The sequence below is a fragment of the Lynx canadensis genome, chromosome D1 (genome assembly GCF_007474595.2).
Source record: "Lynx canadensis isolate LIC74 chromosome D1, mLynCan4.pri.v2, whole genome shotgun sequence".
Taxonomy (NCBI): domain Eukaryota; kingdom Metazoa; phylum Chordata; class Mammalia; order Carnivora; family Felidae; genus Lynx; species Lynx canadensis.
This window is the reverse complement of record NC_044312.2, coordinates 113,535,021-113,549,532: the sequence shown is the minus strand read 5'-3', so window position 1 is coordinate 113,549,532 and position 14,512 is coordinate 113,535,021. Positions and strand designations below refer to the sequence as shown.

Below are 14,512 nucleotides of genomic sequence, written 5' to 3'. Positions count from 1 at the left end.
CGGGAGCCATCCGGCCGACTCGGCCTGGCTCCGGAGGGGGTGCGTCAGGCCTCTGCTCGGCCCCCGGCCCCACGGGACAGGGCCAGGAGCCCATCCGGCAGACTGGCCGCCACAGAGCTGCGGGCGCTGCGGGCACGCTGTGGAGCCCTCACCCGTAGACGTGGACAGGGGCGTGGGCGACCCGCCCCCGCCCCCGCCCCCGCCCCGGGTGGCCACAATTCCCAACCCATCATGGGGGAGAACCAGGATTTCAGGTGGACGGACCCCGACTTGGGAGCACTTCTGACAACGCGGGTTCCCCGAGGTACGGTTTGCACACACAGCCGAGCGCACTCACTGAGGGGTTTCCACGAGTTTCCACCGCCCGGAGGTACCCTGGCCGCCCCCGCGCCCGCTCCCCAGTGACCACAGTCCGCGCACAGCCTCCAGAGGCCACCGCGTCACCTGCACGCCCTCCCTTGTGTCTGGCTGGCTTAGCTCAGTCCCTGCTTCCAAGGTCCCCCCGCTGGGACCCCACCTTGAACTCCAGGCATCTGTGGAAACCCTGGAACGGCCCAGGGCAGAGCCGAGCCGCCCAGGGGCCGGGACACAGAGGCCGGGGCAGGACGGAGCTCAGAGACGGCAGCCGCTCGATTCTGAGCACGTCTGAGGGGGCGCGGTCTCGTGTGACGTGCGAGACTCCGGCCCCGTGGCCTCAAAGGGAACGGTCTAGGGAGGGAGGGAGGGCGTGGGCAGCAGAGGCCGTGAGGACGGGAGGTGGGCCCGGATGCTCACCTGACCCTCTCAAAGCAGCATCGTGACGGCCCCGCCCGTGAGGGTCCCAAAGAGGGGCCGGGTGGGCCCGGCTCCAAGCGGTTCAGGGGGTCAGTGGAGACAGAGGTCAAAGAGCAGCCAGGCGGGCAGCCCTGGGGCCCCGAGGCGGCGGCAGCCCAGCCCCTGCAGAGCCGGCCAGCCCCCAGAGCTGCTGTCTCCTGGCTGCTCTGGAACTTTCGGGAGCAAGCGGCAAGGGAGCGTCTGCAGGTTCCCTGAGGTGCTGAGGGCCGGCCGGCAGAGGCCCCGCCTTCCCCTTCCTGTGACCGTGCAGGGGTGAGGTCGGGGAGCAGCTGCGCCGACAGGCCAGGAGGCAGGGCCGCCGTGGACGGTTGGGGAAGGCACGGCTTCTCAGGGCTTCGAGCTGCATCTTGCCGTCCGAATATGTTTGGAACAACCAGCGCCAGCCTGAGGCCGCGGGGACCCAGCTCCGTGGAGCTCGCGCACTCTTCTTCCCGCAGGGAAATGAAAGCCAGCGTCTCCGGGGACAGCCGGCATCCAAACGTCCCTCCCGCTGCCCGTCCGTGCACCGGGCACAAACTCTGACACCCACGCCCGCTACGGCCTGCACCGTGACTCACCACGGCCAGCCAGCAGGCCCGGAGTCCCGTCCCACCGCGCCCGGGGCCCAGCCGCCCTCTCCAGCTCCCCGTTCAGCTCAGACCCCGAAGGTAACCCCTGTGAACACGCACGCACAGGCGTGCACCCACACGGACGCCCGTTCTTGGTGGCCACGCGTGGACTCGGCCGGTCTCCGAAGGGACGGAGCTCTGCACACACGCGCTCTGCACACACGCCGGGTGCGGACTCCCGCCCGTGACGCACACCTACTTTTTTGAAGGCCTCGGAACTGCCGGGCAGGGGGGTCCTCGGACGGGGCCGCCCCCCGCCCGCGGAGCTGTGCCCTTCGAAGACTCTTCCCACGTGACCTGCGTTTCTTCAGTGAGGCCCGGCAGCCGCCAGGCTGAGCGGTGCTGCGGCTCCTAGTGGGCGTGGGTCCGCCAGGGGCCGGCAGGAGGGAGGCTTCCCCTCTGAAAGGTCACGCTCGCAGTGAGCCCTGGGCCAGTGGGACCAATGCTCACAGAGCCGTGTCCGTCCCTGTGAACCTCCTGCACATCACCCGGGCACACGGTCGTTCCTGATCCTGCGGTTACTCGAAGCCGCAGGTTTGTAAACAGGTTCATTCTGAATGCTCCAGGGGAATGTGCCAGTCGGGATCTGCGGGGACAGCAGCTGCCGCAGAGGTCCGGGGCCCCGTCCTCCAGGGGCGCTCCCAGCCGGGGCCCCGTCCCCCAGGGGCGCTCCCAGCCGGGGCCCCATCCACCACGGGCTCTCCCAGCCGGGGCCCGTCTTCCAGGGGCGCTTCCAGCCAGGTGCCCGTCCCCCAGGGGCGCTCCCAGCCGGGGCCCCATCCGCCATGGGCTCTCCCAGCCAGGGCCCGTCTTCCAGGGGCGCTTCCAGCCAGGTGCCCGTCCCCCAGGGGCGCTCCCAGCCGGGGCCCCATCCGCCATGGGCTCTCCCAGCCGGGGCCCGTCCCCCAGGGGCGCTCCCAGCCGGGTGCCCGTCCCGCAGGGGTGCTCTCAGCCGGGGGCCCGACCTCCAGGGGTGGCCTGTCCCCCAGGGGCTCTCCCAGCCAGGGCCTGACCTCCAGGGGCGCTCCCAGCCGGGGGCCCGTCCCCCAGGGGCGCTCCCAGCCGGGGCCCCATCCTCCATGGGCTCTCCCAGCCGGGGCCCGTCCTCCAGGGGTTCTCCCAGCCGGGGGCCCGTCCCCCAGGGGCGCTCCCAGCCGGGGCGCCATCCTCCAGGGGCGCTCCCAGCCGGGCCCCGACCTCCAGGGATTCTCCCAGCCGGGGGCCTGTCCCCCAGGGGCGCTCCCAGCCAGGGCCCCGTCCCCCAGGGGCTCTCCCAGCCGGGGCCCCGACTTCCAGGGGTTCTCCCAGCCGGGGCCCCGTCATCCATGGGCTCTCCCAGCCGGGGCCCCGTCCTCCATGGGCTCTCCCAGCCGGGGGCCCGTCCCCCAGGGGCGCTCCCAGCCGGGGGGCCGTCCCCCAGGGGTTCTCCCAGCCAGGAGACAGGGAGCTGCATGCAGGCGTCTTCTCTGCAGACTGTCCTCCGGGATGGGGTGTTTAACTGTGTGTCAGCGGGAAGAAGGCAGGCCTGGCGACCCAGGTGGGGCGCACCCGTGGGCTACTCTGGCCGGGGAGTCTGAGCCCCAGCTCGCCTGGGTACTTCAAGAACCAAGAACATTCTGGCTCCAGTTGTCTGGGGCACGCTGGAAACACGGCTCTTCCAGATACTCCCAGTTGTGGCCGCTTTCCCCCCTTCCAGCTACTCCCAGGGAGAGGCTGGTCCCCAGGCAGACAACGGGTGGACCGGATGCCGGCTCCAGGGCCGCAGGGAGGAGCAGGCGCTTGCCCTCTCCGGCCCCGGCTCCAGCTCCGGCTCAAAGAGCAGACAGACACCCCCAGGTCAGGTCCCGAGCAAGAGCCCGTGCAGCAGGTGTCCTGGGAGGGAGCGCTCCCTCTCATGAAGGGACGGGGACCCCAGCAGAAAAGCCCCAGTGAGAAGACACAGCAAAGGTGGCCTTCGTGCGGGACCTCTCCCTCCTGGGAACCTCTGCGTCTGGAAGGCACAGCCCCACAAACTCTGGGAACGGCTTTCTCCTCGGGGAGGGCAGACCCTCTCCCGTGGCAGCAGAGGGCCCACCCGGGGACCCTGAGACCCCGCTGGCGGTGAAGCGGGTCCGGAGGCCTAATGGGCCAGGTAAACGCAGCCTCCTCCCGAGAACCGGCTGCAAGAGCCCCAAAGACAACACGGGAAAGGCCTGAAGTCCTGGGTCTGCTCACTCCCCACGGCTCTACAGACACAGTCCGTGTGGGCGCGCGGCCACGGCCCGGAGCTGCCGGGTGGGAGCAGGTGCCAGGACCCCCGCCCGCTGCTCCCACCAGGTTCTCCCCCAGAGACACACTGCACAGCACTGGATTCGTGTTTCACAACTTTAATAGAATATTCTAACTATTCTGTACAAATTGAAAACACCGTATTCAGTTACAAATGTATTGTAAGTAAGGCTGAGCACTCTACAGGCCTGGTCACAGTGTGGACACGGCATCCCCGGCTGCCAGAGACCGCGGTCACACACTCGGAAACCTCACACGCCAGCCAAGAACGGGTCACTCCGAACCCAGGGCTTTGAAGACAAGATGAGCACAGGGCCGAGAAACAGGGGCTACTGAGGAAGCAAGACCCGACATGCACACACTAGGAGAAGCGGCCCCCCCCGCCACGGGCGCCCCCCCGCGCCCCTGCCAGAGCCGGAGGTCCGTCCGGCAGGAAAACGAGCCCGGCCTCGGCCGCTGGCGGGACAGAGCGAGGGTCCCTCTACGCAGGCCTGGCTCGCGTGGGAGCCGCCAGCACACCCACCTGGGGAGTCACCGGGTCACCAGGCACACACACGGGTTCAGAGACTGTAAGGACGAGCGACGGCAGGCGCCCCGAGCCCTCACGAGCAGGAGAGAATAAATAAATACGAGGATGGACCACAAGCACTGGCGCCTCGGGGCTGGGGTGCGCGCACCCCCTACGCCACCCCGAGGGAGACAAAACTGGAGAGGGAACGCTCTAAGAACGGGACTCGACTCTACCAGCCCTTGGGGCACGACGAGAGCACAGGAGACCAAGTGGCGGAAACACAAAGCGTGTGAGTTTCTCCAAGTGAAGGAAGAATCCGGTCCGACTGCGGAGTGGAGTTACTGGCTCTAGATGCCCTGGAACCACGTCCCCAGACGTCTGCCCTTGGCGTCGACCGACCTTCCACTGCCCCCTCCTCCCAAAGGCAGGGCCTGGGAAAGTCCACCGCGCTGCACCCAAGGCCGTAGAGGGTGCTGGAAGCAAACCTCCTATCTCTGAAATGCATTTAAGTCGCCACTGTACAGGTTAAGCCAAATAATAAGGATAAAGGAAAAGTTAACGTCAAAATCATGCACTTGAAAACGAGTTAGAGGCGAGGGCTGCCGGTGCAGTCGCGCTGCGGCCGCGACGGGTCCTCGGTGCCGTCGTCTTACTGCTGTTTGCACTCGGAGGGCTGGCTGGGCTCCTTCTGCAACGAGAGAACAACACTTGTAGGGAACCGATCTCATCAACCAGCCGTCTCCAACCAACGACGGAAGGCAAGACTCAACGAGTGTGCTCATTCTTACTGAAAAAATGGTCCCTGCAAACACACTTTTAAAAGAGTAATGACAAAGGGGCGCCTGGGGGGCTCAGTCGGTTAAGTAAGCGTCTGACTCTTGATTCAGGCTGAGGTCATGATCCCAGGGTCGTGGGATCGAGGCCTGTGTAGGGCTCTGTGCCTACTTGGGATCCTCTCTCCGCCCTCCCCTGCTTGCTTGCTCGCTGACTCTCAAAATAAAGAAACTTAAAAAATAATTTGAAATAGTGGAGCGCCTGAATGGGGCTCAGTCGGCTCAAGTCACCATCTCACGGTTCGTGGGTTCAAGCCCCGCGTCGGGCTCTGGGCTGATGGCTCAGAGCCTGGAGCCTGCTTCCGATTCTGTGTCTCCCCCTCTCTCTGCCCCTTCCCCATTTGCACTGTCTCTCTCAAACAGACACTAAAAAAAAACTTTAAAATTTTTAAACGGTAACAAAAAATAAGTCAGCTTCCCAGAAACAATCTCAGTAGGGCAGCCTTTCTGTTTCAAGCCATGCCCCAAGTCTAATCAGAGGGCTTGCGTTCAGAAGGAGGGCCCGTCAGGGCCGCAGAGACTGAGCACGCGTGCAGGAGGGCCCGTGTTCCAGAGCTGCAAGGCGGCCTCGAAGCTTCGTGGCGGCCCCTAAACGCCTCCTGCGTGAAACAGCAGCAGACTCCCCCTTTCTGCTCCCGCCGCCCCTGAGACAGGCTCAACACCGGAGACGAACAGAGGCCACCCCACCCAGTGTGGGCCAGAGGCAGCCGAGCAGCCACACCTGACGCCGGGAGGCCCCTGCGACGGCTGCACGCACCGCCCCCCGCCCCCATGTCCCTCCCCAGGTGGGAACCCTACCCTTCCAGAAAAGGTGTCAGGGAGAGAGGGGGTCTCCTCAGCACAGAAGAGCACGTTCACCTCGATACAATCTGTCTCCCACCTTTACGAGCACATTTAGCAAATCCTAACACACGTTTTGTGTGAAGGCCACCAACAGCCCGACTCACACGAGGAGGTCACTGGCCATCCTCAGCATATAAACGCACCAGTCAGTCGCCTAGAATTCTTGGCTGCCAAGGCTACACGTCACTCGGAACACGATCTGGCAAGCCTAGGGAGGCTAAACCCCCGCACTACGTGGTCCAGAAGAAACTTCTGGGAAACAGAACTGGCAGCTGCTACGGTGGAAGCTCCAGCTCATTCTCCAGAAAATCACACTGAAGACGGAAAAAATCACACGCAGAGTCCGCAGAAACGTGAAACAACACCTGGGACCCTGTGAAAGCGGATGGAGAGGGCATAGGGACGAGGCCGGGCCCCAGCTCTCTGTCCAGCACCCCCAGCAGCGGGGCCGCTCTGGGAGGGGGTCCTGGCCCTGGCACCCGCCCGGCACCCGCTCATCTAAAATACCGCTGAAAAGGCCGGGCACCAAAACACAACACACGTGACCAGAAATCCAGGCTAGAAAACATCAAAGTCCCACCCCACACACCCGGAGGTGACCCACCCAGGCAGCCGAAGAGGCCCCGGGCCGCTGGTTCTCCGTCGGTGCGGCGATGGCAGGAGGGGGGGAGCCGCAGGCAGCTGTCCGCGCACGAGGGGGGGGGGGGGCGTGTGTTTCCACAATCGTATTTGCGACAGGGAAGTGGGTTAGAGGAGATGGGGCAAAGGAGGTGGTCGAGTAGGGGGAGAAGGCGGGAACAGGGGAGGGCGGCACAGGACAGGAGGGACTTCTCCACCTTTCCGCACACGAAGGGTTCCGCATATACAGTGTTTTGTAACGCTGGGCGGGAAACAGTTTACGATGTGAAGTCTGGATGGTTTCGCACGTATGTGTATAGGTTTTTAAGCCTGAGAACGTATCGCCTACTCACTCAAAACACGTTCAGTAGCTTAGGTGACGAAGGCTACTGGAGGCAGACAGGGCCTCACGACAACCAAGGCCGGGACGGAAGCTGGTGGCCCCGCCTGCGGGAGCGGCATGCACAGGGACACAACTCCTGGCTGGCCAAGGTGGCCCAGAACCCCAAAGCTTCTGACGCGAGTCTCATCAACGAGACGCCAATGGTTTTCAACCTGTGACACAGGCCAAAACAAAACGGCACTGAGCCCCAGCACCCTCTGTTTCACATCACAGAGCGTGACGACGGCTCAGTCACTCAACGCCACTGATTATCAAAGGAAGGGAGGCGGGGGTTTCAAAGGCACACTCCAATAGCCCAAACCCTGCCTGTCCGGGAACCATTTAAAAGACAAGTTTTCCCAGACGACACGTGCCGGGGAAGCAGTGGAAAAGGGCCACCAAGCACACAGCCGGCCGGCACTGCGTCACGGGGGCCCACGGCCCCAGGGCCCAAGAGCTGCCCGACTACGGGGGGAACGGCCGCCTCCCCCCGCCCCCCCGGAGAAGCTGGGACCCCGGCAAGAACCTGACGACATCGCCACAGGCCCGCCAAAACTGCTGAGGCACGCCGGTGTTACTCGGGGTGGCCACACGCCAGGAAGGTCCCTCTGTCCTAGAGACACGGGCTGCTGGGCTGCGGACGCTCCCAAGCGACTGGCGGGGTGGGAGGAGCAAGCCTGGCTGCTGGTCCTTCAGACGGGTGGGGCGGCGGGAACCAAGCAATCGCACTGTCATCCGTGCACGTCAATCATCAGTCAATCATCAGACTCGACCCTTCAAACACGCGGGTCCGAGGCCGCGCGTCTCCCCTAGCTAAAACGTTTCCTTGGCCTCGTCTATGAGAACGAGCCCACGCGAGGGAGACCGGAAGGCGATGCAGACAGACGCTCAAAAGTGTTTGGTCTAAATGACGGTCAGGATCAGATGGTCACCCGCGGCGGGAAGTTCAAGTTCCTGCTCACAGGCTCCGCTGTATAAGCGGCCGCTGCTCCTCAGCCTTCCTCTCCCGGGTATGAGCATCGCCTCCCGTCGCACCTGCCGACCACCACCCCGGACCACCTCCCTCCCCAACCCCGCCAAGTGAGGACGGTGTCCCCGGGGGGAGGGAGCTGATGACTGGAACAGAGCTGCGATGGCGAGGATGGCCCTCGCCGTGGGGGACGGGAGTGGGGGGTGGGCGGCCCCCAGGAGACTGCTGCTGGCTCTTCCCCGCTCAGAACTCTCCAGCAGCCAGCCACACCAGCACCTGCCACTAACACTACACCAGACCACAGCTTGGGGCACAAAAATTCTGGCACGAAGTTTAGTTAGCCCTTTATGACCTACCGGTCTGCACCACACCTGATTAAAAAGTACAAACAATCACTAGAAACACATCAAGAAAAAGCAATGGGCTCATTCCTACCGCAAGGGGTGTGGCTGGTCCTAGCACAGCCCAGGAAACACGGTCTGCACCTCCCAGGGCCCTCACTCACTGTCCTCTTCCTGGAGGGCCGTTCTGTCAAAATGCCACACCAGTCATGCCTTTGCTACTCGGTCAGAAACGAACACTGGGCTTGCAAAGCAGGAGCCAAATGTAGTTTCTGACAGTCAGTTTTAGAGGTACACAAAACAGGGGCACCTGGGTGGCTCGGCCGGTTAAGTGTCTGACTCTTGACCTCAGGGTTGTGAGTTCAAGCCCCACGCTGGGCTCCATACTGGATGTGGAGGCTACTTAAAAAAAAAAACAAGGCGACAACAGATGCTGGCAAGGATGCAGAGAAAGGGGGAACCCTCTTGCACTGCTGATGGGAATGCAAACTGGTGCAGTCACTCTGGAAAACAGGATGGAGGTTCCTCAAAAAATTAAAAATAGAACTCCCCTCTGACCCGGCAATTGCATTACTAGGTACTTATCCAAGGGATACAGGTGTGCTGTTTCGAAGGGACATGTGTACCCCAATGTTTTATAGCAGCACTATCAACAATAGCGTAAGTATGGAGAGAGCCCAAATGTCCATCGACGGATGAATGGATAAAGAAGATGTGGGACGTATACGTATATATATATCGGAGTATTACTCGGCAATCAAAAAGAATGAAATCTTGCCATTGGCAACTACGTGGATGGAAGCAGACAGTATTACGCTAAGCGAAATTAGTCGGGGAAAGACAAACATCATATGACTTGGCTCACATGAGGACTTTAAGAGACAAAACAGATGTACATAGGGGAAGGGAAGCAAAAACAAGATAAAATCAGGGAGGGGGACAGAGCGTAAGAGACTCTAAAACATGGAGAACAAACAGAGGGTTACTGGAGGGGGTGTGGGAGGGGGGAGGGGCGCCAAGGAATCTACTCCAGAAATCATTGTTGCACCAGACGCTAACTAGGGTGTAAACTTAAAAGAGAAATTGAATTAAAAACAACTTAAAAACAAAAGCCAAAAGGCCACATACACAACAGGCCCCTGCGCAAAAATACTGTTCCTCAGGAAGCCGCACGCTCAGCCTGGTGCACACTGGACGTGCCTGGCCGGCAGCTTCCTCTCTGTCCGCAGAGCGACAGTGAGGCACGACCGTAAGGCACAGGCCAGGAGACTGGGTTAGAAACGAATACAGCTCCACCTTACCTAGAAACGTATGAATGATTAGCAGACAAAAATTACACCTACGTGGGGAAAAAATTGAAAGGAACTGTCAGCATAAAGGAAAATAAACTGCACCAAATTATACCGACAGAAACAGCGACTCTCTCATGACGCAAACGGCTGCAAAATCTCGAGCTTGAGATGAACCACCCGCACCCATCACACCTGTCCCTTTAGTACCCAAACAGCCCCTGTCCCCGTCGGCCTCCACTTGTGCAGACCCTGACGGGACAAATCCCTCCGCAGGACCAGACTCGGGCCCTTCTGGCTGCCCAGACCTGGCGGTCCTGGGGCCTCACGCTGGCGAGGCTACTCGTTCAGTCACCGCTCTCCTTCCCCTGACCGACACCACAGACGGAGACCCATGGAGCGCTACTCCTGACCGCCCTCCCCCGTGTCACGTTACTGGTGAGAGGACGCTCTTCCAGCAAAACACATGTGGCAGGAGACAGAAGGCTCGGCGAGGAGAGAGGGGAGGACAGACAACAGAAGGAAGCGACGCGACAACGGAGCCCTCACTGCCGGCAACAGGGGAGACCGGAGGCAGCCGGGCCCCGGGTCTGGAAGCGGTCTCGGCTCTAGAATCCAAACTGTGGGCGTGTGCGCCAGCGGGAGAGCAGGAAGGAGCAGGCGGCCGGTGGGGGCCACCCGAGGCGGGGCCCCGGTGTCGCGGAGGCGAGCACAGGCGCGTCTGCGCGGCAGTCCTGCCGTGGTGCGTGGGCCGGCTTTGCAAAGATGCCCCTCTCCGTGAGCTTACGCCCAGAGGAGAATTCACGTGGTACGTTTCTGAAAGTCTGACGCCTCCCTCCCATCCTTCCCTAGAAGGAGCTAGTACGGTAAGCATGCATTTACGGAAAGACTTGGTGTTAAAAAACAAAACAAAACCAAACCACTTACAGAGCTAGGTTATTACGCCGACAGTTTACGCACGTCCCACTCTGGGCAAAAACGGGGGACGGGCGGACAAACAGTGTCTAGTTACGCCGAGATCCAGTCAGCACACGCAGGGGACGCCAGGGCTCTGCTGGCCCACCACGGATTCAACTCTAAGCTGCGCGCGCGTTACCGATCTCACGCTCACAGACACGACGTGCAGCTTCGGGACTGCGTGAAAGGGGGTCTGGATTCAGAGGCTGTGGCAAGCGGCACGGTGCCTTCATTTAAGCTGACCTGAGACCAGAAGTCAAAACTCACCTCTACAGGTACAGTTAATGGAGTTGCCCGTTCTCCTCAGCTGGTTTTTTGTTGGTTTAACTAAAGCTTCCTAGTTCATCTGCGATCGTTGGAGATATTTACACGCAGCTCCGAGTAATCTCAGCCCAAATACAGTCACAAGATTATGTCTACAACTTCACTACTCTATTCATTAAAAGAAATAATAACAACCCCCCAAAGTCCCTCCTTTCAAAGTCCCTCTTTTCCAAAAATAAACACACAGAAGTTTACCGCGTCGCCATTTAGTCATTACCTTAGAAGAATTAAAGATCTGGAAAATAAGGCTGCCCTCCTGACTGGTTTAAGAAAACAAAGGACAGCTCAGGAAGGAGCTGGAAAAGCACTGACTGGATATCTACACCTCACACTAAATGACACCTGAGGTGTCTGAATAGCCCCTGTTCGAGAACTTTCTGCTCTGCTCTCAGGACTGACGGGAGGACACACGGGCCCCGCACCCGCACCGCCTCCTTGTGGGGGGCCGTCTGAGCACACGGCACGGGGCTCGCAGGTGTGCGCAGCCCCGACAACTGACCTTGGGGTTAATTTCGGCATCGTCCTCATCTTCTCCCTCCTCGTCACCTTCCAATTCCTGCACAAGAGAGTGAGAAGGAGCTGAACGGACGGGATTTAAACTCTCGGGGCTTCACTTGCCCCAAACCAACTAAACAACCCCTGGATTTAGAGGGAATCGACGATCACTGTCCGGGACTGATTATGTCACCTCCTCCGGACACAATGGCTTCCGGGTACTTCATCCCCTCGCAGATAATGGGCATCAACACACCGCTGAAAACGCAGGGTCAGCCACCGGACCCTGGGGCGGCGCTGGCCGCCCCCCTGGTTTTAACAGGGTGCAGCCCTCGGAGGCAGCTCCGCACAAGTTGGGTGTAACTGGTCTTGTGCTTCCGTGACCTCGCGCACTCGAGCAGGGGCAGCCCGGCGCGGCCGCAGAGAAGGGACGCTCCACGCGGGCCAAGTCTTACCTCCTCTTCTCCTTCCTCACCCTCTTCAAACTGAAAAAAGAAAACAGAGACAAGCTTTTAAGTCTCTGGAGCGCAAGGGCGCCCCGACCCAGACACAGTCCCCCCGTCAAGTGCCCCTACTGGTCAGGCCCGAGGAAAGAGGTCGGTCGGCAGCACCTGTTCCAGGCCCAGTTCTCAAGGGGAGGGTCTGCTGCTGGGCATCTTGGCCTTGGAACGGGGACTAGGCTGCGGCCAGCGCTGCGGGGCCTCGGGTTCACAAGCCCCACTGCGGCCACAGGACTCTGGGTAGCTGAAAACCACTGAAAACAAGGCCTAAGGATGGGCGGGGGGTGGGGGGGGGGAAGGGTGGGTGGAGGCTGGTCAGCATAAGAACATACTGGGTTCACCTGAGAAACTGGCTGACCTAAGCAAGCCGGCAGAGGGCGTTTACTACAAAGATGCATGAATTTCCACGGCATTTTATGTCTCATACAAGGGTAAACGTTTCTGTGTTAGAAGTGCGATAAAACCTTGGTGCTTAGCCTTTAAAAGAAGTCAGAACTAAGGCGTGCAGAAGAGACCCCCAACACTGTAGCTGGCTGGTCTCGAGTGAATTTCTCCCAGGTCCAAAGACGTCACGGGTCAGGCTCTCATTCAAGCTCCAGACATCAGACTCCGATCACAACCAAACCCACGACAAACCTTATCGCTACTGCCTGCACGGCACAAGGGACCCGTTTAAGCAGGCTTTTTCTTCGCTGGAGTCCACACACGTCCCCTCAGTGACAGCTCACACAGAACTCCGCAGAGCGGGGGGCCGGGGGGCCCAGGGCGCACGCCCTCCCGCGCCGGCAGGTTTCTGAACACACCCCAGGGCCCTTTCCCCCCTGTGCCCCGACCGGCCTGTGGCAGAGGAAGACCCTGGCTGGCCGTTTGGCAGCTAACTGCGTTTCAGCGCAGCCTCCGACTGGAACTGGCCTCCGACGGGCCCAAGCGCAGCTTTCCTGAGGTTCTCAGCAGATCACCTCACTCCGGACCCGGAGGGGCCTGGGGGTCCTGCCGCAAGCACACCTGACACTCACGCAGAGCGGCGGCCCCCGGGTGGGGGTGGGGGTGCGGAGCCCGCGGGGCAAGCGAGCCGGGCCCCCCGGCACCACGCGCGGGGCTTGGGCAGGGCTGCCAACGCCACGGAGGCCTGCAGGTTAACCTCTACCCGACAGGCGCCAAGGAGCGGTGCCAACAGGAGCTACTCTCACAGCCTGACGCGTCACCAGACTCCCCACCACTGACCGCACTGTCCCGGGCGGACACCGCAGCAGAGGCTGCCACGTGGCTGCTGAGGGGTCAGGACCCCGGTCTGAGCAGTCAGCGTGCGGCTCCCCTCCGCAGCTCTGCGCCACGCCTGCATGCGGGGCGTCGTGCGCGAGCGCGTCCGCGCGGAAGGCAAGCCGTGCCGTCCGCGGGGCCTGCCCCTTAAATAAACACGTGCGGGCGCTGCCCCCTCAAGTTTTAAAACTCGTGGGTGTGTGATCAACGGAGTCCGGGCACCCCCGGTCTGGAGACGAGCTTTCCGGGGCACATAGTCACGAGAGTCTTGGGCCACGCTAAATAGAGCCGAACACCCGGTTCCTCAGTTGCCAACAATCTCAGTCACGGTCTTTACGCGTCCCATCAGGGGGTCCTACTGCATCGGACAGTGTGGGCAGGGGAGCACAGAAAGTTCCACCGGACGGGCCGGTCTACCCCCCGTGGTGTCAATTTCAGCCGTGCTGCTTACACACCTGACACGACACGACCCCGCCCCACAGTCGCCTCCTGCCCCAGCCCAGGATGGAAGTTAGCTCATCTCAGATGGTCTCCGGCTCCACAGCTGACCCCCCCACAACGACCGTGAGCATAGAAGAGAACTGTGGGAAGCGGGCCTGCACTGCCCCTGGGCGCCAAGCACCCGGAACCTGCCTCGCTCCCGCTGCCCCGTCTAAGGCCTCGGCAGACCCCTCAGAAGAGAAACCTAGAACCGTCTGGAACACCCAAGAGCTCTAGAAGCAAGAGAGTAAATACCACCTAAAACACTTGCAGCAGATGCTACAAAACTGTATTTCCATAAATCAAGCAGACCCAGTGACCCGGGCCTCAGCTGTGATGGAGAACCGTCTCCGGTGACCACAGGACAGCTCGCTAGACTGTGCTCAAGCAGAGAGAGCAGCCTGGCCACCTTCCATGCAGCACGGTCCTCGAGTCTTTGGGGCTGGTACGCCACAGGCTAGCAGGGGTCAGCTCGGTGGATGACCGTCTGCTGTGCCAGACCTCCTTGAGTGACATTTTCCTCCCGTTTCAAAGTTACCCAAAGCTTAAAGGCAGTAAGCAGGACACGGCAAGCACCCGGGGCCCTCCGAGGACAGGCTGGCACTCCGCTCCGAGGCCCCCCAGAGTCCCGCTCCACCCCTGCCCTCTGCCCCGCCACCAGGGGACCCCCAGCTGCCCCTCAGGGCACCCCTGCCCACGTACGTTGTCGTCATCCTCTATGGCCTCGCCGGTGAAGTAGAGCACGGCCCGCGGGACTATCCGCTCACGAAAGAAATGTCCGATTTCAAAGTCGGAGGCTAACGTGAATTCCGAGTCTTCATCCTGAGAGGGGAAAACGTCAACACGACTCGTTTCCATGAGACGAGCACCACGCCCTCCCACCCGCACTGTGCCCGCGCTCTGGGCGGCCTGGCAGGCAGGGGCACGGGGACACGTGCTCCAGACCTGCCCCATGGTGCAGTGGACAGAAATGACAGAAACGTCCCCCGAGTCTAAGGG

General features: G+C 61.4%; 1 protein-coding gene across 5 annotated transcripts in view; it reads right to left on the bottom strand.

Annotated features, from left to right (window-relative positions):
- Positions 1–3,792: 3,792 nt before the first annotated feature.
- NAP1L4 (nucleosome assembly protein 1 like 4) overlaps positions 3,793–14,512 on the bottom strand; it is a 47,700-nt gene continuing 36,980 nt past the window's right edge. For all 5 annotated transcript variants that reach the window (XM_030333099.1, XM_030333100.1, XM_030333102.1 and 2 more), the window contains 4 exons: positions 14,216–14,335; positions 11,729–11,758; positions 11,278–11,334; positions 3,793–4,909 (listed from right to left, as the gene is read on the bottom strand). In XM_030333099.1, the coding sequence (XP_030188959.1) occupies positions 4,871–4,909; positions 11,278–11,334; positions 11,729–11,758; positions 14,216–14,335 (246 nt within the window). In that variant the 3' untranslated portion in view covers positions 3,793–4,870. The remainder of the gene's footprint in view (positions 4,910–11,277; positions 11,335–11,728; positions 11,759–14,215; positions 14,336–14,512) is intronic.